General features: G+C 46.3%; 1 protein-coding gene and 3 long non-coding RNA genes across 4 annotated transcripts in view; 2 read left to right on the top strand and 2 right to left on the bottom strand.

Moving 5' to 3' along the window:
- Positions 1 to 5,520, top strand: part of Myom1 (myomesin 1) — a 104,986-nt gene extending 99,466 nt beyond the window's left edge. The window contains 4 exon segments of the mRNA XM_040752834.1: positions 374 to 410; positions 861 to 883; positions 2,154 to 2,209; positions 4,730 to 5,520. Of these exon segments, the coding sequence (XP_040608768.1) occupies positions 374 to 410; positions 861 to 883; positions 2,154 to 2,209; positions 4,730 to 5,023 (410 nt within the window). The 3' untranslated portion in view covers positions 5,024 to 5,520.
- The window catches only part of LOC110343217, a 31,134-nt gene extending 20,399 nt beyond the window's left edge, over positions 1 to 10,735 (bottom strand). Inside the window, exon 1 of the long non-coding RNA XR_005879708.1 lies at positions 10,493 to 10,735. This is a non-coding gene — a long non-coding RNA (uncharacterized LOC110343217). The remainder of the gene's footprint in view (positions 1 to 10,492) is intronic.
- LOC121142690 lies at positions 1,394 to 4,731 on the bottom strand. Its single transcript, XR_005879711.1, has 2 exons — positions 4,229 to 4,731; positions 1,394 to 2,513 (listed from the first exon to the last, which is right to left on the bottom strand). It is a non-coding gene; the product is annotated as an uncharacterized LOC121142690 (long non-coding RNA).
- On the top strand, positions 10,259 to 21,344 carry LOC106022169. The gene is made up of 5 exons (XR_002385437.2): positions 10,259 to 10,408; positions 11,606 to 11,769; positions 14,093 to 16,902; positions 17,715 to 17,808; positions 21,022 to 21,344. It is a non-coding gene; the product is annotated as an uncharacterized LOC106022169 (long non-coding RNA).
- The last annotated feature ends 1,576 nt before the right edge of the window (positions 21,345 to 22,920 follow it).

The raw sequence follows: 22,920 nt of genomic DNA, 5'->3' as shown, positions 1-22,920 counted from the left end.
AAAACCTAACATGAAGACACTTGAACTGTCTAGCCCAGGAGCCTGCCAGGGATAATTTAAGCAAGAAAAAGCTTTTTCTGTTTTTCAGGGTGCTTACACATCATACCTTTATTTTTTCCTTGGGTGGGACTGATAGCTAGCTTTTTTTTGCTTAGGGTTGAAGGCCCCTGACTGAAATGAAATCTTCTAAAATCTCCTCCTCATGTTTTCTACATAGAAAGTACTTGTCTTGTTGAGAGCATCCCACCGCAATATGAAGCCATAGTCAGTCTCCTGGGAAGGTGGACAGTGACCTAACCTTGGGACTTTAATCAGCTCTGTGTACCCTTAATTCTGACTGAGACATTTTTAACTTTCTTCTTTTCTTTTAAAGCATTTGATGAGGCCTTTGCTGAATTCCAGAGGTTAAAGTAAGTTCCCCTTCCTGGCAAGTGCCACTCCTGCTCGTTCCTGGGACTCTGAGTATCAGAAAGAATGCTTTCAGCAAGCACAGGAAAAGCCCCACTTGACACTGTTAGCTGAGTTGCCAAGTCTCTGATGTGGACCATGGACTGACTTCTCTCCCAGAGTGTGTATTAAATGCAGCCCAAACTTGTGCAGGTCTTCATGGCACTCAGAGCAAATTTATAAGTGAGAGAGCAACCTTCTAAGCCTGCACTGAGGCATGCCTCTGTGTGTGTATGTTTGTGTGTGTGTGTGTGTGTGTGTGTGTGTGTGTGTGTGTGTGTGAGAGAGAGAGAGACAGAGACAGAAACAGAGAGAGACTCACACAGAGAGAAGGACAGAGAGACTACTTGAAGTGACACTAATACAACTCTTCTTTGTCTGTCTGTCTGTCTATCTGTCTCTCTCAATCACAGACAAGCTGCCATTGCCGAAAAAAGTAAGTAACTGCCTTCACACTTAGCACAGAGGCAGATTTGAAGTCAAACTTCATTTCCCAGCACAGCTACAGATAATAATGCATTTTTTTTCTTGTTGGGCTTTGTGTCACAAACCTATAATCCCTGTACTTGGGAGGCAGAGGCAGGTGGAGCTCTGTGAGTTCAAGGCCAGTCTGGTCTACATAGGGAGTTCCAGGACAGCCAGGGCTGTTTCACAGAGAACTCTGTCTCCAAAAAAAGGAAAGAGAAATAAAGAAAGAAAGAAGACAATGGATTTTCCCTCCTCTTCTTTCTTTATTTCTTTTATAAATTGTAGATAGTTCTGCATGTGTTTTCACTTTAGTCTATGTCTGTAGGAAGGTCTCCATTGTGACATCTGACTCTTGTCCTCTGAAGACATCCTATGAAATCTCTTGATTACAACCATATGATAACTATTAGTCACTTGTAGGTACAACATATGAAAAGAAAATTAAACCCAGGGAAGAAAATAAGAGTCTGAAACACTGTCATTTTTACAATGGGTAAATTCACAGAAATGAGACTGGAGAGTCACAAATGGAATGAAACAGGCCATAGAATGTGAGGCTGGTAACCACAGTGCTCATGCCAGACAGGCGGCCTCAGGGTGGGTTATAGAAGGGCTCCTTCATCATGTGCTCAGACGGTCACACCCAGAGCAAGCGTCTCGGCCAGCAGCACCAGCCCTCGATTCCAGCACCTCTCCTGTATCTATTATCTCCATCTATATACTCAGCCACAGACAGACCTGCACAGCACCACCAAGAACCAAGAAAAGGAAGCTATCCAAGGAGGGCCTCAGAGGAAGCCCACAGCTGTGCAAGTCTCGGGAACCCCCAGAGTATAGTACAACTGGTGCTCGTGACAGGGAAACCATAAAGAGGCCACACCCGACTCAGAGCCTATATGTTAAGATTTGTTCTGCTTCCTCGACCTTAGGCCTGCTGAACTACACAAGGGCTAGGGCCGGATATGACCGTGAAAATGATACAGCAGCTCTTTAGGTGACACAGTTGTCCCAAGCTGGTGCTGTAGGTGCAGCTATAGGCACCTGTGCGTGAGCAGTGAGTGAGTAGTGACTGAAGTCAGAGTCACTGAGACCTTTTCCTGTTTTGCATGCTGAAAGCAGGACTGAAACAACCACCAGGACAGGAAAAACTAACTTGGGAGATCTGTGTCATGAGGTGGTTTTGAGGGCATGATCATTGGCCCTCCTCATTGATTAACCAGAAATTCCTGTGCTTGCAGATCGGGCCCGGGTGTTGGGCGGTCTCCCTGATGTTGTCACCATCCAGGAAGGCAAGGTGAGTATAGGGTACCATTGTCCCTGCCTCCACATGGGGAACAGGCTCCAACACCCCACACTGTGTTCCTTCCTTTTGCATCCTACCATCTCTGTCTTATTCCTTCTATCTGCGCTCCTCCAGAATAGCCAGATACATGGTTCAGAGCTCAGCATTCCAGTCATAAAGTCTTGTCAGCCCAGCATCAGGATGAAAGTTTGCCTTGTGATGCTAAATGTAGGCCACTTCTCCAGAGGCACACTTAAAATCCAACAGAAGCCATTAGGTTGTGTGAAAATGAACCTGAAAACATTCACTCATAGCCCTGTAACAAAGAAGAAAGAAATTATTCCAGCACACACTGAAAGGTGGCCCACGTTATTAAGAGTCTCATGGCTACAGGGAACACACTGCCTTGTGAGTTTCTATCCGCGCCATCTCCGATGAAAACCAACTCCTCTCCATTTGGATTTAAACTGGTGTTTCCGTGATTACATGATGCCTGTAATCAAAGAACTCAGCAGGGTGATCTCAGTTGGAAAGGACGGGCATTAGTTTTCTACAGAGCTTCCAATGTTTAGGGTTTAAGTTCTATCAGGAAGATATTTAAAAGAACACTCTTTTCCTAGCAAGGCAAACTTCATCCCTAGTCAAGATTATGTAATTCAGCATCGCTAGCCATGGAGAAGGGGACGAAAGACACAGTGAAATATAACACACATACCTGAACTGCAGTGATAAGCAACGTGCAACAAAAATGCAAACAGTGGCAAGCATGGGCAGAGATGGGGGAAAACTGAATTACTAATACATCGTTGTCAGGAATGAAAGCCAAAATTTAATCATCTCTTAGCAAAAGAGCCTGGCAATTCTCGGGAGAAAAATGAATCATACATTTATCATACATCCCAGCGACTGCACCTGGGCGTTTAGCCCAAAGAGATGGGATTGTTAAATAAGGGCCCGGACTCTGTCTTCATAATAGCCCCCAAAACTGGAAACAGGTACACGTGACCCTTAGCACATCACTAGCCAGCAATGAAGGACAGCATGGGTGGGTCTGCAGGGAATCATGCTGACAAAAAGAAGCAGTCCGGAAAGTTTGCATACTGTAGATTATGTTTATGTAACATTTTTGAAATGACTTTTTATAAATGGAAAAAAGGAGTAGCAGTTGCTGGAGATTGAGAACAGAGTTGACAATCAAAACGTGAAGATGTGGGGCACAGTCCCAGTGGATTATGTGTATAACACAACTCCCACACCTAAGGTTGGGGAATCGCGGGGGGGGATGACAGTAAGAGCCAGAGGAGCCGGGAATCTGCTGCGAGACTGTGCCTGCTGCTGTCATCAGAAGCTACACCCATGAAGCCTCCCTGCATGACTGCCTAAACATGAGCTGAACAAGGACGACATCCATGAGACCCAACAAGAGAACCCAACCCTACACAAAGAACTACAGGCAACTAAGGAATGCTGAGAGCCAGAGAAATCGTCTTCCCCAGGGAAGAGAAGACCAATTGGTTATCCAGTACCAAATGGTCAGCCTGAAAAATCACACATACAAGTAACATTATACAGACTGAGCTGGTTATAGTTAAGAATACACACACGCGCGCGTGCACACACACATACACACACGCACACACACCAGTATAACAACAATTAATGAAAAAAGAGGCCATGAATTTGAAAGAGAACAAGGAGGGTTGCATCAGAGGAGTTGGAAGGAGGAAAGAGAAGGGGGGAAATGATGAAATTATCCATCATCTCAGCAATTGTATTATAATCTCAAAAAATTAAAAGGTAATAAAAAAACAGGGTTGAAAAGTTGGGGTGGGCCATGCACAAAGGGAACTTGTGATGATGAAAATGTACTGACTGTCATGAGTACACAACCCTGAATGGAACACTCTTCACAAACACAAGTCTCTGCCGTACTTCTGAGAGATGCATGTGAGTGAACCTGGCCGTTTTCTTAGAGAAGCGAAGTAAAACCGCAGCCTAGAGAGAGTTTCCGCACGGCTGGGGATGTCTTACTTTAGGATGCATTTGGGCCAAGCACCTCTGTAGCTACACAGATTGGACGGGGTCCAGGGAGCTAAAGAAAGTGAGGAAGACAGAATGGGAAAATCAGTTAAATCATGTAGCGTAGCTGCTGCCGTTCCATTGCCGAGCCCTGTGACGCAAATGAGACGCAGCCGCAAGCCGGCAGTGGGTACGGAATGAGATCTCCCTACTGATACGGCCCAGAGGCCACGTCAGAGCCAAAGGCATCTTGCTGTTCATGAAGGAGAAAGTGGAGGTGGAGAGCGGGAGGGAGGTTCCTCTGAGTGGGTTGACAACAAGCTCTCAAGAACCCCCAAAGCCCTTGCCAGCCCTTACAGATGGGTGCCACTCACACGTCCCCAGAGTGTGACCTCGAGCAGGTGCCAGCGCAGAGCTACTACAAAGCCCAGCCTGGGAGCCCTGTAGCTCTCCCTCTAGACGGGCTGGATCAGACTCGTCACATGCATTCCTCCCCGTAAACCTGTCTTGCAGGCGCTCAATCTCACTTGTAACGTGTGGGGCGACCCAACCCCTGAGGTGTCGTGGATGAAAAACGAGAAGCCGCTGGCCTCGGATGACCACTGCAGCCTCAGGTTTGAGGCCGGGAAGACCGCCTACTTCACCATCTCAGGCGTGAGCACCGCAGATTCCGGCAAGTACGGTCTGGTGGTGAAAAACAAGTACGGCTCAGAGACGAGCGACTTCACTGTCAGTGTCTTCATCCCGGAGGAGGAGGCGAGGAAGGGCCCATCGGAGCCCCAGAAAGGCAACCAGAAGTCCAAGTGAGCAGAGACCGGGTGGAGCTTCGAGGAGAGCCAGGACCAGCTCACACCCACCGGGCTGCTGTTGTGGAAATGATTTGAGTTACCGACGGGTGGGGGGAGTCCCACTGTTGTCTTCCTGTTTTGTGCTGGCTTGGGAAGAAGTTATAAAAAGCCTCTTATTCATTTACACGAGGCCCCAGTTAACGACACTTTAAGGGTTTTTTTCATCTGCGGTTTGTATAGTTAAAAAAAAAATCTTAGGAAATGGTTTCAGGGATGAAGGCCAGGAAATGTGGGAGAGATGCTGAGTGAGAGAAGGAGGAGAGGGGCAGAGTTGGAAGCAGACGAAGTTTTACCTGTTAAGTTCTTAGGAGTTGTGTCTACACTTGGCGTTTGGTCGAAACGGAAGCATGCCGTTCAGGCCGTGAGTGTGGTTGGTCACTGTTACTGTAGTGGCTGTGCAGCCTGGTGATGTGGCCTCCCTCAGTGTGAATAAAGAGCCTCCTACCCTTCCTCTCCCCCCTCGTGTCTCTCTGATCCTCATCGTGTGGCTGCTTAGGTGGGGCTTCCCTGCTGCTCCCTTGTCACTGCTGTAACTCATCTTCTGACTCACACCCTTTGGGCAGAAGCAATGCCTTCTGGACGTAGTCAGATAAACCATCTAAGGTCAACCAAGGCCCAGAGTTCACTGCATATATGATCACTTAGCCTACATCTCATCATTAAGATGAGACACTCATTGATTGAAATGTGACAGCTAATTATGGCAAGATGGCATAATGCTGAAGAGGTCTCGTCTCGTGTCTCCTGTCAAAGGTGGGAGTCTTAGTCAACTTAATGCTGTAACAGAACACCCGAAACCAAGTGGCCTATAATGAAAAGAGATTAGTGTTTTTGATTTCCTTGAGGCTCCAGGGTCCAAGATCAAAGGGTTGTTTTCTGGCAAGGATGGGGCTAGAATCTTGCTAGGTGCCTTTTTGCTTCCCTGTCTGATGTCAGAAAGAAGGAAAGCAAAAGAGTGAACTCTCAGAGGACAGGATGTTGGGTCCAAACTCAGCCTTTTGTCAGGAACCTTCTCCAGAGGCAACCAAACTGTTCTACTGTGTACTCTGACTGCATTCTGAGCATGACAGAGATAAGTTTCTAGTTGTGAACACTGGAGCACGTTCAAGCTATGACAGTAAGAATGAAGCAGAGACCTCCCTATACAGGATAAATGACTCCTGTGTACACAGAGCTTTACAAGTTATGGACTGATGTTGGCTCCTATCTGATTGTTGGACATTCACTGCCCAGCTGAGTGTTGGCTGCTGTGCACTGGACACCCGAGAAGGAAGTGTTACCCGGGTCTCACTCTGGCATCCTCTCTGGTGACGGCAGTCCTCACGTCCACGTGGACTCCAATCAGGAGGCCTCACCGAAGCCCCTGGGGCTGCCTGACCTTGGCTACCCTGCTTCTGAACTAAAGAAATTTCATTTCTTTGCAAAGTCAGCAGGCTTCAGGTCCTCCGATATAGAAAAATACATATACTCTAGCATAGCTAGTTAGTGCATTTCTGGAAACCAAGTGAGGGAGGTACAGACAAAGTCTGAATTCTCCCTGCCTCAGCAAAAAGGCTCCCCAGAGGCAAGGAGACCAGAAGGAAAGGGCTACGGGGTATATACCTGGCAGGAAGCGTCTCCCATGCCCTCCAAAGAACCCACAATACATCACACATAAGCAAGGGCCAGCAGCAGAGTCTGGTGTTAGGGGACCAGTGCTGTGTGAAAGCAGAGCCCAGTGCTCTGGGACCTACTCAGGCTCAAGAAGGCATGTTGAATCACATGCAAACAAAATTGAGATAACATGTTCTGATTTCTCAAATTGTATGAGAACATGAAACCAACATGTGTTCCTACCAGGAACCCCATCATGCAGCAGAAGAACCTGATGGGTCGGGGAGGCGGGGAGGAATTCAGAATGCTTATATTCAGGGCAACATTTGTTGAGATCCTCAACAAACTGATTCTAAGACATATTCCTACCAGTACAGTGACCAAACTATATTATCCACACTGCAAACCCAGGAGCCTTTGAAGCTATTTCTAAATGGAAAAACAGAACTAAAACCATAGACCTGCTGGTATAACAATGCCGAAGTTTCCTCCTAACACATAATTCATCAGTCTGTGACCTGCTACAGGTAGGCTATTGGTATAGTCACATTGGAGCACAGTAAAATCTGTTCCTATAAAATTAACATATAATAAGGGCAATTGACAAATTCTGAAACATTTCTAAGCCCTGGAAGGTGCATCCTTGTGGATGCACGGATCAAGATTCACGGGACTAGTCTCAAAATAGGTGAATGTAACTTTATTCAGGGAGAATGCACTTACACAAGAAGCAGGTGACCGCCGCAAGTTCCAGCTCCAAGGATTCACCCAGGCTGCCCTCTGTGTCACGTCCGCACCTGTGACCACGCCACACCGCTACCTGTGCAGACTGAGTGGATATCTCACTACACATCCTTACATTTTTTTCTGTTTAAGAATTTAGAGAGATGGCTCAGTGGTTAAGAGCACTGACTGCTCCTCCCAGAGGACCCAGGTTCAATTTCCACCACCCACATAAACTGTAACCCCAGTTCCAAGGGTCCAACACTCTCACACATACATACATGCAGGCAAAACGCCAATGCACATAATTTTTTTAATTTTAAAAAAGTATCAAAATTTAGTCATTGGAAAACAGTGTTAGGACTACTCTTTATAATAAAAATTCTCTTTAATTATATTTATCAATTGATTTTTTCCATTTTAACCATTGCTGTTATCTGACTTAGAGGCTTAGACAAAACATTACCAATCAGCCTTAATTGCCTATTAAACTAAGTATGTAAATATGGAAAATTCGAGTTCTCTTAAATGTTCTCATGTTAAATATAAACCGAGATTTAAAATGATAGTCAAACCTTTTTAAGTTTAGAATCAGAAACATAAGCTATCACTAGGCTAAATTATCTAAAGCATTCCAAACACATAGAAATGAAACAGAAAAACTGGAAAAAGGGTTAAGTCCGTAAAGTACTTGCCACAAGCGTGAGAAGCAGAGTTTGATTCCTACACTGTACGAGAAGTCGGATATAGTGGTGCTCTTGCAATCCCAGCACTGGGAGGCAGAGATCCTGGGACTCTAAGAAATGTCACTGAGGTTGACCACACAGACACACACACACACACACACACACACACACACACCCTTCTGTAGCGATCTGGTTGCTGTTACGGGGCTCCAACACTTCTTAATGATCTGGGTAAAGGGCTAAGGATTTAAATGAAGATAAAGACAGTGGCTTATTCTTGCAAGGAGAATGGTATTTATTTTAACAAGAGCAGAGCATTAAATACCAATATCAGGCATGGTGGAAAACTACCAAGGTCTACCAAGGTCAGGAGCTCACATTCCCAGGGCCCTCCAGCAAAGGAGGGGTGGACAACAGGAACTTGAATTTAGGCCATAAGGATGGGCGGAAAACAGGAACTTGCATTCAGACTATACTGGGAGGAGGGGACAAGAGGTATTTTGCTAGAAGCTCCTAGTCACGAGCTGGTCAGCAGACCCCCATGGGGGAAGGGTGCAACACACCTCCACACACACCACACAAAACACACAGACTGTACAGCCGCAATACTAACTTTATACAGACAGAAACCCTCACAACAGGGACTGGAGTTTAATACTAACACCAGAAAAGGAGATGTGGACTCAGACTGTTCAAGGGGGACTGTGCAAATTTGGCTTAGGCTAAACAAAAAGGATAGTAGTAAAATTACCGCCAACTGACTGTTGAACTTGCCATCTGCCTGGAGATGGTTCTGGGGAGAGAGAGAAAAAAAATAAGATGATCCTCAAGTCTGTAATGGCTGCATGTGGGGTTCACATGTGCAGCATGGCATGGAATAGGAGCCCTGAGCCAAGAACACCCATGAAAATGGAAATGATGTCTGGAGTCCAGAGAACAAATGTGAAACGACGCCACAAGGGACTTCAGTGTCTAACCACAACGGGTCACTGTTAGGAGGACTGTCCTTGCAGGCACAGCTAGGAAACCTGGCTAAATACAAAGCAGAAAGCGCTGAGGCCTGGGCTAGCATGCGCACAGGGCTGCGATTCCTAAGGGGGCTGGGAACGAGTTGTAGCAACAGCTATGACTTCTCCAGCTGCCGGTGTGGATGGAGAGCCCTAGCTAGCTACAGCTCAGCCTCACTGAGCTCAAGAGAGGGAGATGGAAGTTCAAAGAGGTTTCGGTGACAGGAATGCCTGGGAGGCTTATTAGAGACAAGAACTGCATGGAGGCCAGAGGGCTGGAGAGACGCAGGTGGCCTGGGTGAGTTCTGAAAGGAGCCACTGGAGTGGCACAGGCAAACAATTCTTGATGACCGCTCATTGTCGCCAGCGCAAATGAAAAGTGTGACGCATGGGGGCATCGGACAGACTCCTCAGAAGTTTCTTCCTTTAACCCCAGAGGCAAATACTCCTAGACTGAAATCTGCTCCAGGTCCCAAAGCTAAAACGGGAGCTGCAGCCGTCAGGAGAGATGGCTCAGTGAGTAAGTGTGCTTGCTTCGAAAGCATAAAGATATGAGTTCAAGTCCTCAGAATTCACATACGCGGCACAAAAATCAACCGGCTCTGGAACTAACAGGCCAGAAGTAAAGGTTCCATGTCACTGGACAAACAGAACTCAAGGATTTCCTTCCAGAAGCCAGCTGTGTCCCTTGTATTGTTCTGTGTCCTTTATCTGATGCCTGCGAGGCTAATACTGGCTATCTAAACAGTGCTCAGAGCCTGTGCGCTGAAAGCCCCTTCAAGCAGCTCTTCACGCCAGCCACACAGCCCATATGTGCGGCCCACGCACGCAGCCCTGCAACCCTGCAACCCTGCAACCCTGCTGCCCTCCATCCACACTTCAGCATTCCCTGCCGGCTCACCAGGCCTGGAAAGCACCCGTGCTCACCGCCACCTGCCAACACAGGCACTTCCTGTTCCCTTACTTCCTACACAGTACAGCTCCAGTCACCGGAAAGTCACATGAGAAGTGCCCCTTTACACACACCCCCAAACCAAGGACCACGATGCCAAGAAGAGGTTTCACTATTCCATCTCATGGAAGATGAATCTGCAGAGAAGAGAAGTGAAATAATAGCTGGCTATGCTGCAATCGGAGAAACTGAAATCCGCCCCCGCCTCCCCGCCCCCCCCCCCCCCGCCCAAGGCTGCCAGTTTCTGAAGCACTGGTGCAAATGGAACCCAACTCTTGATTTCCTCCCAACTGAAGAAGAAAGCAGTTACCTCTATGCCGCGTCCTTATGTAAGATCGCATCGCCATCATTCATTTATAGTAAGCAGGGGCAGAACTCATCGGGTAAGTTGGCCCTATCCTTCACAGAGCCCTCGGCATGGCAACTGAGAACCCCCAAGCCCTTACGCCTCCCGCCCCCAGACTTACAGCAAGGCTTATATGTCCAAGTGGAAAGTTACTGATGGCTTTGACCTCTGCCACACATGCTGCTGGAAGTCAAGGAAGCAAGCTGGGTGAAGAACCGTTCTCTCTAGTGTTATCAGGGCAGGGTTCCTCGGGGAGTGTCCGGCTTAGGGGACGTGGCAAAATAGGGAGGAAAGACAGAAACATAGGCATGACCTGCTCAAATAACACCATGCCGGTGAGGAACTAGCATTTAAACGCTTTTCAATTAAAATGTTTCTTAATTGTATTTCTTTCGTTTTTCCTTCCTTCCTTTTTTGTTTTTCGAGACAGGATTTCTCTGTGTAACTTTGGCTGTCTTGGAACTCACTCCGTAGACCAGGCTGGCCTCAAGCTCAGAGACCCGCCTGCCTCTGCCTCCCGAGTGCTGGGATTAAAGGCGTGCTGCCATATTTCTTGAGGCTCACTGCTGTTAATGTACTTTCTCATCGAGGCCCCATTATAATCATTAGCATTTTTAAAAGACCTTAAATAACAAAATGTTTGAAACTGCTTCCCACTTCCACAGTACCCACAGCTGTGGAAATACACCGTGTCCCTTGTCCCAGAGAGGAAGCTGGTTATAAAGACATCATTCAGAATGAGAGTCAAACTCCGGGAACTCCCTTTAAAGGAAATGGGAGAAACAAAATCAGAATGCATTTACTTCTGCCAGCTTTTAAATACTTTAAGAACCAGCAAGATGGTCCAGCGGGTAAAAGTGCTTGGCATGAGTCATGTGACAAACTTTTCCTAGGGGAGTTGCAGCACATAGTCTGCTCACCACCAGACAGGGAAGCCATGACAGGACAAAGCACAGATAGCACCAAAGTCAAAAGTCCCTGGTGATCCAGTGAACTTTGCTGAGATTACTTCTGAGAATATAGGCAAGGGGCAACTCATAGGAGCAAAATGACAGCTGTACCACCAAAGCCCACCCCAGCATGGGCGACAGCACACAAAGCCAGGAACCTGGAGCACACTGCATACACAGCCTGCAGGCAGCTCAACAGGTTGCACAGTGCCCTTTCCAGGCGCCTCAGATGGTCTGAACCTCTTCCAAGCAGCTCTAGCTTGGCTGGTTTCTGCTTCTTTCAGGCAACTGGTGTGGCCTGAGTTGTCCGAGCTTGGCAGGGAGGAGCCTGGTGAATCTGATCAATTTCAGGGACTGGGACTTCCTGAAGATATTTTGAGTCGTGTAACCTTCCTGTTCAAAGGAGAGAGTGTTTCAATTTGGGGAGGAAACTGGTCCACAAGAGCAGGTAAACCTGATAACCCGATGTTGTTTGGTCCCCATCAACCTGATTTCCATTCCATTTCACTTACTTCTTCAAAATATATTGATTGAGCAAAAACTGTGAGGATACAAAGATGAGCCGCATGGAGACTTGCCCCCGGGATGCTTGTTGAACACTCAACAGTGTAGACGGAGTGCTGCGAGACCAGGAGGGCCGTAAACTCCATCTACATAACAGTGCAGTGAACAGCTATAAACCACTTGTGAAGGAAGACACACACAAGGGAGACAGACAGGCATTCGCAGGAGGGATGCTGCAGTTGCCCTTGGGCGAGGTGAGGATGTAGGAAAAGGCAGACTCTAGGACGAGGAAGGGTTCCACAGGGGGTGGATCCATTCGTCCTTTCCCAGCTTTCACAGAAGATGAGTTTTGCTCTTTTGGAACCAAAAGGACAAGCCTTACCATTACAAATCACTCAGCATAAGGAAGGAACTCCCCTCCCCCAGTAGACAGATACTTCCAGATAAAAAAGTATCCAAAGGAATCATTCTGTCCCTATTAGGGGATGAATTATTTATTTCAAAATACATATACTGAACGCAACCTCTAGACTTCAGAACATGATAGTGTTTGGACATGAAGTTCTTTAAAGAAATAAAGAAGGAAAGAGCCCATCAGCTGACTGGAGAGATGACCCAAGGATTAAATGTGGCTACTACTATTCCAGAGGACCCAGGTTTAATTCCTAGCATCCAGGTCAGGTGGCTCTATACCACCTGCAACTCTAGCTCCAGTGTGATCTGATGTCTCTGGCTTCCAAGGGCACCTGCACTCACACTTGAGTTCTTACACACACACACACACACACACACACACACACACACACACACACACACACCTGCATGAGAGATCCCTGTAAAAGCCAAGGAATCTCCTCTTCTGTAACACAGAAACTAGAACATCCTAACTGGATAAGCAGTTAGTTCTGACACCCCACAGCAATGGACCTCTTGTCCTGGAAGTTTGTCTACACAGCCCAAGGAGTGTGGGCCTCAGAGAGAAAGCCAGTACTACAGATGTGTCCGTGAGCGAAAACTCAGAAACCTCACAGGAAAAGACGTCTCATGAGAAGGCATCCCGGAGGAGGCTCTTCCAGTAAGAACAGGAATTAGTGGAATAATAGAAAAGAATTTTTAAGGCAGTGTTGCGTTTAAATGCAAAACGGAGAAAGAAATGGAGCCTAAAAGGCAGGAACCAGTTGCTATAGAAGCAAGCAAGTGGATTTGGAAAGGAACATCAAAGATGTACTTACTGAAACGGGAGAAAACCTTAATAGAGAGTTGACCAAAGAACTAATTAGTGAATTAGAAAGCAAATTTAAGGAAATCGCTTATGAATCAGATTCAACATATAAAAAAAGAAAAAAACACTAGAAGATTGCCTGAGAGACATAGAATTGCTTAGAGGTTAAGAGCACTCTAGCTGCTCTTCTAGAGGAATAAGATTGAATTCCCAGCACCTACATGGTAATTAACAACTATCTGTTATTCCAGTTCCAAGGGCTCTGGAACCTCCTCAAGCACCAGGAATACACACAGTGCACAGACACACATGCCGCAAAACACCCACACGCATAGAAAAAAATAAATCTGTTAAGTGAGACATATTAGGTTGGAAGTGGTGGTGCACACCTTTGATCACAACACTCAGGAGGCAGAGGCAGGTGAATGTCTATAAGTTGAAAGCCAGCCTGGTCTACACAGCAAGTTCCAGGCCAGCCAAAAAAGCCATATGGTGAGGCCATGTCTCCAAAACACAACAACAACAATAATAATAATGTAATGAGACAGCCGGGTGTTGGTGGCGCACGCCTTTAATCCCAGCACTCAGAAGGCAGAGACAGGCAGATCACTGTGAGTTTGAGGCCAGCCTGGTCTATCGAGTGAGTTCCAGGACAGGCTCCAAAACAATACAGAGAAACCCTGTCTCGAAAAACCAAAAAAAAAAAATGTAATGAGACATATCAATATAAACCCAAGCAGGATTCCAGAGATGAAGAGTATACATATTATGTCTGAATTTTTAAAATCAGCAGATGTTAGATGCCATTATGCTATTTTAATTTTTCATGATATTTTCACACATTCACATATTCTGGATTTCTGACACTTGTTTTTAAATGTATGTGTGTCTATGAATGAATGACGTGTATGTGGAGATGTCTGAGGAGGCCTGAGAAGGGTGTTGGGTTCCCTGGAGGTGGACTTACAGACTATGTTGCTTAATCTGAGGGGTTTTTTGTTTTGTTTTGTTTTGTTTTGCTTTGCTTTTGTCAACGTGTCACAAGCCACCTCCTGGGAAGAAGGAACTTCAGTTGAGAAAATGCCTCCATCAGATTGCCCTGTAGGAAAGTCTGTGGGGCATTTTCTTGATTAATGATTGATGCCAGAAGGAACCCCCACTGGGAAAGTGGTCCTGGGTTGTATAACCAAGCAGCCTGAGCAAGCTATGGACAGCAATCCAGTCTGCAGCTCTCCTCCATGCCCCTGCCTCAGAGGCTCCTACTTCTCCTTCCCACCGTGAGTTGCAGTCTTGGAGTCCCTCAAGGACGGAAGGTGACCTATAAGTCAAATAAACCTTTGCCTCCCAAAGTTGTTTTTGGTCACGATCTTTATCACAGCAATCACAAGCAAACTAGGACACAGGTGGTTGTGAGACACCTGACTTGGAACTAAGGTTTTCCTGGAAAAGCACGAAGTGCTCTTAACTGCTGAGCCATCTCTCCAGCCCCGTTGCAACATTCCGTCAACAAAGTGTTTCTGTGGTCCTCTCTCCCCTTTTCCATGTCCCTAAGCCCTCTGCCCTCCCTTCATTTCATCTTCATTGCCTGGTGTACCCGTTCTTGGTCTCCTTTCCAGATTTCTAGACTTTATCTACACTTACACCTGTTTGTATGTACACGCAGACATCATTGTAGGGGGAGGGAGTTGTTTATTCAAAAATATGGTTCGGTATCATGAGCAGGGCACACTCGAGAGCTCACCAAAGCTCGTGTGAGGGTCAGGTGTGTGGCCTGCTCTTCCTCATCAGCCGTGGCTTCAGTGGGCCAAGAGGACATAGCTCTATTCTGAGTACGTAGTGGAGAAAAATGGATTGCAAAAGAATTCAAGGGGAAGAAAGAAGAGAGTAAAGTTGGTCTTGCATCAAAATTCAGGTAAGATTTGATGACGATTTAGACTGTTGTTAGCGATAGAGATGGAGAAAAATAGACGAATTTGAAATACAATTTGAGGTTACAGATTTGCTAATTCAAGTCTAGGGAGATAATTCAGCCAGGAAAATATGCTAACATTGCATGCATGAGAACCTGGGTGTGAGCCGTAGAGGCCAGGCACAGTAAGTAGCACACACTTGTAATCAAGGTGGACACAGGCAGATCCCTGGGCTCACTGGCCAGCAAGCCTAGTGCACTTAATGAGATCCAGGATGATAAGGGATCACGAAACAAAAAGATAAGGGGGACCCTGAGGAAAAGTGCCCAAGGCACTTAGGGTGTTACTGCTGTGTAGAGACACCACGACCACAGAAACTCTTATAAAGGGAAACATTTAATTGGATATGGCTTGGAGTTCAAAGATTTAGTCCGTTATCGTCATGATAACAAGCATGGTGGCATGCAGCAGACATGGTGCTGGAGAAGGAGCTGAGAGTTCTACATGCAAATCCTCCGGCAGCAGGAAGGGAGAGACACTGGGCCTGGCTTGAGCATCTAAAACCTCCAAGCCCTATCTGGGCAGTAGTAGCACACGCCTCTAATCCCAGCACTCAGGAGGCAGAGGCAAGCAGATTCTCTGTGAGTTCAAGGCCAGCCTGTTCTACAGAGTGAGTTGACTGTTATACAGAGAAACCCTGTCTTGAAAAACCAAATAAGACAAATAAGAAATAGAGGGGGTAGGGGCGGAAAGACCTCAAAGCACACACCCTAGTGACACACTTCCAACAAGGCCACACTCTGTAGTAGTGCCACTCCCTATGGGCTAAGCATACAAACCCATGGGTCTATGGGAGCCATTCCTATAGGGGGCAAGCCTGTTATCCCAGCACTGGAGAGAGAGAGGCAGGCAGATCTCTGTGCGCTCAAGACCAGCCTAGTCTATGTAGTGAGTTCTAGGCCAGTCAGCATTACATAGTGGGACCCTCTCTCAAAAAAGAAGGAAAAGAAAGGAATGAAAGAAACCACGAGTATATGAAACAACAGTTTTAGTTTTCCAAAAGAAAAATTGCAAAACAATACAGAGAAACCCTGTCTCGTAAAAAACCAAAAAAAAAAAAAAAGAAAGAAAGAAAAGAAGAAAATTTGATTTTGTTTGAACCAAATACGTGCAGATGGCTAACTGTTGGTCACTAATTTTAACTATTTCACTTGCTCCACTTTTGTAGTGACTGATGAGGCACCCAGCCCTCCAATGAAACGAGTATATCTATTTTGGAACTTCCTGTTGAATTGTTCTTACACAAGGGATTCTGCTAGAACAATGTTAGACTCTCTCCCTTAGGAAACAGATCCAGATATTTATAATCACTCTCCAAAAAATAAAAAAGCCTACTAGTAGAAGAAAACAAATCTTGTAGAGAGAGAGAGAGAATAAAAAGAAAAAGAAATGTGTACCAAAAAATTTTACACATATACCATTTGACACAAAATTCTACATTGAAACAATGTAGCATAATGCAGTCAGTACAAGATGTTTGAGTAAGTATGTTCATCACAATTGTATTATACCACCACCATCACCACCACACAAAAGGCTATTTTGCTACTAAGGGATGAGAGGTTATTGAAGAAAGACCCTAGAAACCTACTAAGGAAATGCTATGCACTTATTCAGTACTGACTGGGATCTTACCAAGTGAGAAAAGGTTTTGCTTTGCTTGTTTTTGTTATGGCCTCTGCACTTGCTACTGTTGGTGTTGTTCCTTTGTTTTCTGTGATGAAGTTTCAGATTTACTGTGAAGTTAAGGGTGGCCTTGAATTCCTGATCCTCCTGCCTGGGACTTCCAAGTGCTGAGATTACCGAGGTTTGCCACCGTGCCTGTCTCCTTTTGCTTTCAACTCAGAAGTACATGAATCAGTGCAGGGGACAAAAGATGAAAGAGGTATGTGTATATTAATAACTGTTATAGGTGTAGAATGGAATTGTGGAAGTTTTTATTTTTTAGTTTACTTTGATCCTTTGTGCCTTGCTATGTTTGGGGTTTAGATTTCTGTGGTTGGTTTTGTTTTGTTTTGGTTTTGGTTTTGGTTTTTCAAGACAGGCTTTCTCTGTGTAGCTTTGGAGCCTATCTTGGTACTTGCTCTGTAGACCAGGCTGGACTGGAACTCATAGAGATCCGCCTGCCTCTGCCTCCTGAGTGCTGGGATTAAAGGAGCATACCCATAATCTCTCAACTCCAAAAGCACAGTCAGGAAGACTGTATGTTTGAGGACCACCTAGGCTTCATGCAGAGTTAAAGGGTATCATGAATTAGCTAGCCTAAACATACATAGCTATCAAGGAAAATACCCAATTTTATTTTGTTTCCTGTCTGTGCAAAATGTATTCATCAACCAGTCTCAAGATTCCACTTGTGTCTTTATTAATTACAGCTGGGAAGATGGCTTGGTGGTCAAGTACTTGCTGTACAATCATAAAGACTTGAGTTTTGATCCTGAACTCATAAAATCCCAGTCAGAGGCAAACATCTGTATCCCAGCGCTGGAGGGAGCAGAGAATCATGGGAGCTGGCTGCCCGTATGGTCTAGCTAAATCAAGTTCCAGTGTAGTACTTTGAATGTAATCTCACAGGGGGTGGCACTATTAGCAGGCGTGGCCTTGTTGGAGGAAGTGTGTCACTGTGGAGGTGGGCTTTGAGGTTTCCTATGCTCAGGATACCACCCAGTGTCTCAGTCAACTTCCTGTTCCCTGCAGGATGTAGTACTCTCAGCTCCTCCTTCAGCAACACATCTGCTTGCATGCCGCCATGTTCCCCGTCATGATGATAATGAACGGAACCTCTGAAGCTGTAAGTAAGTCCCCCTCAGTTTAACGTTTTCTTGTAAGAGTTGCCATGGTCATGGCGTCTCTTCACAGCAACAGAGATCCAAACTAAGATATCCAGGTTCAGTTAGAGACCCTGCCTCAAAAAATAAGATGGAGAGCAGTAGAGGAAGACACAGGATCTGGAAGGCTGTAGAGATTTTACCCATGACCAGAGGGAACGCAGCCTCAGTAGGCACTCAGCTTGAACACACCCGGTCTAGAGAATATACCAATGAGTTTTGTGTTCCTGTCAGCTGCCCTGAAGTTCCCACCCAGCACGGAGTCTATGGCAATGAGACGTTTCCCACAATGACTTCCCGTTCCTCCCTCCTATGTCTCTTCTTCCTTGATGATTCTATGGGTCTTTCCTACCTCTCTGTCCTCTTCATTAGACTCTGTGTCTGCCTTCTTTGTGCAGAGTGGTCTGCTGGACCTGGGCCATTCATGTTCTTCACATGCGGTGGTCTGCACAGCTGACCAACCCCTCTCCTGCTCATATTGTTACAGTGTGTACAATCTGAGGGAGGCAGAAAGGAGAGCCAAGGGAAAGAAACGCCTCATATATATGTATATGTATGTATGTATATGTATATATATCATATATACTATATATATACATATATAATGTTTGCATATTATATTTTGTCAGGGACCTCCAGCCATCAGTCAGCTAGGCTGTGTCACGTATTCATAGAGAAGACGTGACACTAAGACCACCCTGCCACCTCTTCTGACATAAAGCAAATTCCAAGAAACCACCCAGTTAAAGATTAGCTTAATTAGAAAACTACAAGGTCCTCAGGAGATAGGCCTGAGCAATAGTAAATTGTAACAGATAGGATCTGATCCTGCTGTCAGGTTAGCAAACAACATAGAAGGTCCCACCCCTGACCTCATGCCCTGTAGATTAGGTTGCCAGGCAACACGGCAGACCACCTCTCCCACTGACCTCTTGCCCCTGCAGCTGCAAGTACACCTTCCCCCCCTTCCCCTCCTCACTTCTATATAAATCCCTTTGGGATGAAATAAAGTCGTAGCCTTGATCAGAATCCTGTCTTGGCATCCATTCTCGTATCCCCCTGTCCTCCATCTTTCTCCTAGGTGTCTATCAGACCCACGTCGAACGTCCTGTAGGTCGGGACAATATTTATGTTTAACTATATCTGAGGAAGAAACAATATTATAAAACTGAGTTGGGAGTTCTGTTCCTGTCTCATGTCTGTTGTTGTGATAAAGTATTCTAGCAAAAAGCATCTGAGAGGACAGGTTTGTTTTAGTGTGTCACTGCTGGGAAGTCACAGCAGCAGGAACTTGTGTAGTCACATCACACCCATAGTCAGGAGCAGAGAAGCACGTGCAAAGCCACTCCTTTGCTCATCTGTGCTCAACTCCGTTTCTCCCCGCTTGCACAGTTCAGAATGGTGCCACCACAGCGGGGCTGAGTCTGCCCACATCAATTCCCAGGTGACTCTAGGCTGTGTCCACTTGACAGGTGACGCTAACCATCACAGGGACTAATAATTTAAACTCCCAAACAACACTGACTTAAAGCACCTGGAGGCAGATGTCCCCTCCTATATCGAATTCAAGAGGCGGCTGTTTACTCTAGGCCTGGAAGAGTGACACATTGGAATTCCCAGGGACCCAGCTCTTGTAAGCCTGCTGTCCCATGTGGGACATGGCTTTGGCTCAGGAAGTCTCACCTGCATACGAGCTTAGCTGAAAAGAACAGAGAGCGAGCGCCAGGCCACACAGAGGCACCAGCAGAGTCAGAGAGAAGAGAAGATGAAGAACAGTCAAGGTCTTAAAAACAGACCTCCATCTAAGGCCTCGGTACCCTCCCAATGCTTATCACAGCTTCCTTTCGTTGTGGTAGGAGAACAGAACACAGTAGCCCCCTCTAATCTTTGGGGACTATGTTCTAAGACCACCCTCCAGTGGATGCCTGAAGCCTCAGGCAGTATACCCTCCTGTGAGAACTAAGTAGATAGTGTCCTCCATAGTTACGCTCTTCTCTATACACTAAGGCCCGTGATGAAATTTAATTCACAGAGTAGACACACTAAGAGAGTAAGTAACCACAGTAACCAGTAATAAAAAAGTAACCATAATAATACACTGGGATAAAAATTATTTAAAACTTACAAGTTGTCTGTATCTGGAGTTCTCCACTTAGGGCATTTGGAACTCAGCTGGCTGGCTGTTCACTGAAACCTTAGAAAGTGAAATCTGGGTAAAGGGGTGGGGTGGGTTGGGGGGCTGTGACATACGATACAAAATACCCAGACGGTGCCCACTGGTGGGGAATAGAAAGGCGCAGGGCAGAGGGGTCACCTCAGGGTGGACAGTCAGGTCAGTTGAGGAGACACTGTGCAGAGACTTCCTCTTGGTTTACTTCCTGCACGAGAGCTGTTTTTCTGTACTGCCTTTGCTTATTTTAGGGTTATTTAAGCCCTCCTTTCGGCATTGAGCAGACTCTCAGTACCTTAGTTCAGGCCGTAGGGTGACTGGTAGATATCCGGCTTTTTGTTCGGCTCTTCATGCATCAGGTAATGTCTTCTGCATGTAGAAACTCCAGCTTTCCACTTCCTTTCCCTTCCTCCCCCAGTCAGGCTTCATCATGCAACCTGTTTCGGTCTTTTTCTAGTTCCCGAGCGGCCTCCCTGGGGCTATTAGCCTCTGATTTTTCCACCCTTGCTGTGCCTTCTGATGAGCACTGTTAAGGGCATACCACCATGGTGCAACCCAGCCCCACCCGGCCTGGCGTTTTCCCACAGATCTATTCATAGACTTGACTCCCTCTAGGATGCATAGTGTAGCTGTAAATCTTGGCTACATCCCACAGGACAGGGTCCTCGGTCAGACAACCTTACCTTATCCCTGCTGAATCCAACCTCAGGCAGTCAGTGGGTGGCCCATCTGCACCGGTTCACCCATTCGGCAAGCAGGAACCAGACCAGACCTGCTGCTGATCCTCAAACCTTTGAAATCTGTTAACTTTGGAATTCATTGACTACACTTCCACAATAGAGGCCTTGTTTAAGGGGCTAGTTTGGGGGCATGAGCAACTCCAGGCAAATCCGTTCATGCACGAAAGCAGCAAGGGCAGACATGTGGGCCTCTCTGCCACGGGCATAGAATAGAGCTCTTCAAAAAGAATGAACAGTGCCATGATTTCCCTTCTTTCCCTATACAGGGGTTCCCCCCTTGCAAATGAGAAAGTCAGCATAGAAGACAATTCACGGTCACCAGACTGGACCAAAGATCCAGACCCTGGAGTTCCTGATGGACAGGAGATGACACACCGGCCTCTTGCCCCAGGCTGTTGCTGTCTTACTGAACATTGCAACGTAGGCATAAACTTGTACACATCACAGAGCCGAGTCTTGCTACAACACCATCAAAAGTTCTCTGTCTTGGGCTAACTGCATGTGCTTAAATCCCAGCATTTGGGAGGCAGAGGCAGGCGGATCTCTGTGAGTTCGAGGCCATCCCGGTCTACAAAGCGAGTTCCAGGAAAGCCTCCAAAACAATACAGAGAAACCCTGCCTCGAAAAACCAAAAAATAAAAAATAAAAATAAAAAATAAAAGCCATTGGGGCAGACACATATTTGGTGAGAGTCAGCTTTGTTCCCTGTTAACGGTGTTACCAACGTCCCTTTTGTGGGCCAGGGAGCAACTTCAGCGTTGTACGGTAGCAGAATCACAGAGCTAGGTAGGTGGGTTCCACATAACGCCTCTTTCTGACCGTAAGCCACCTGTAAATGGAAATAAGGACACTGTCCTGTCTCCCACATGGAGACCGAGCAAGGATTAATGAGATCACTCATTGTATAAATATCTATGGGAGAGACAGATAGAAAAAGTAATGGACAGAAGTTCTGGGGCCTGTGAGATTTCTCAGTAGGTAAAGCCTCAGCTGGGTTCCTGGGATCCACACAGTGGAAAAAAAAAAAAAAAGACTACTTCACGTTATCTTCTGACCTCCACATAAATGCTGCGGCATGTGCAGGTGTTGATGGAGTGTGGGTGAACCGAGGAGGCCTGCAGGAAGTAGAGTCAGTGGTCGTGAGAGAAGATGGGAATGTCTCTCCACCCCTCCACACAAGCTGTTTCCCCTTTCAGCTGTACTAAGGCACTGGTCTTTTGAACCCAGGGGGCTGCAAGGCAGCAACTGGCTGCATTACATGACTCAGGCTTTCTCTGTAAATGCCAGGGAGCAGACGAAGGCTAAGGGCATAGCTCAGTAGTAGGAGGCTTGCCTTGAATGCATGAGACCCTGAGTTGGATGGAGCATGCACACGCACACACACAAACACCCAAATACACAAGCCACACCACATACACACATATGCACACACACACACACAGAGCACACAACACATAGGCATGCATGTACACACATATACACACCCACCACACATGTAGCACACACAGAACACACAGCACATAGACCTTATACACACACACACACACACACACACACGGGAGTGATATAAACACAGGTCTCGATTACATTGAGTAGAGGGAGTGACATCTCTCACAAACACCCAACACCTCCCTCTATTTCGATAGCTTGGGAAAAAAAATCTCAGGTTCCCCTGACCCTCTCCTAGCTTTCAGAAGGCGCCATCGCCTGCTCAGAGAGAAGGCTTTGCCCCCAAAAGACACACAGAAAGCGGGCAGGAATGAGGCAGAAGACAAGAATCGGGGTGACAGTCTTACTCTTGAGCAGGCTTTTCATCGTCCCACTGAGACAGATGGCAGCTATCTATAAAATACCTTCTCAAGGCCTTTTTTTTATTTCCTTTTGACTTGTTGTGACAAGTGGAGTTTAGTTTTAGGCAGATAGATATATTGGATCATAATGTACCCTTAGTATTGGGATAATTAAAGCAGTGAGCTCTCCCATTCCTCTTATGTAAGAAGCATGTCTCTGAGACATGGGTTTTACTTGGCCTCTGGGCTTCTTTTTAAAATTGAGACAATATTTGTACATCTTATAATAATGCACTCCCGGTGTACCGTGTGTAACAATCAAATCGGGCTAGCAAGCCCTGACAACCTGAATACGGAGGTAAAGAAACCACCGAA

Source organism: Mesocricetus auratus, unplaced genomic scaffold (genome assembly GCF_017639785.1).
Source record: "Mesocricetus auratus isolate SY011 unplaced genomic scaffold, BCM_Maur_2.0 Super-Scaffold_100010, whole genome shotgun sequence".
Lineage (NCBI taxonomy): Eukaryota > Metazoa > Chordata > Mammalia > Rodentia > Cricetidae > Mesocricetus > Mesocricetus auratus.
This window is presented reverse-complemented; position numbering and strand designations above follow the sequence as displayed.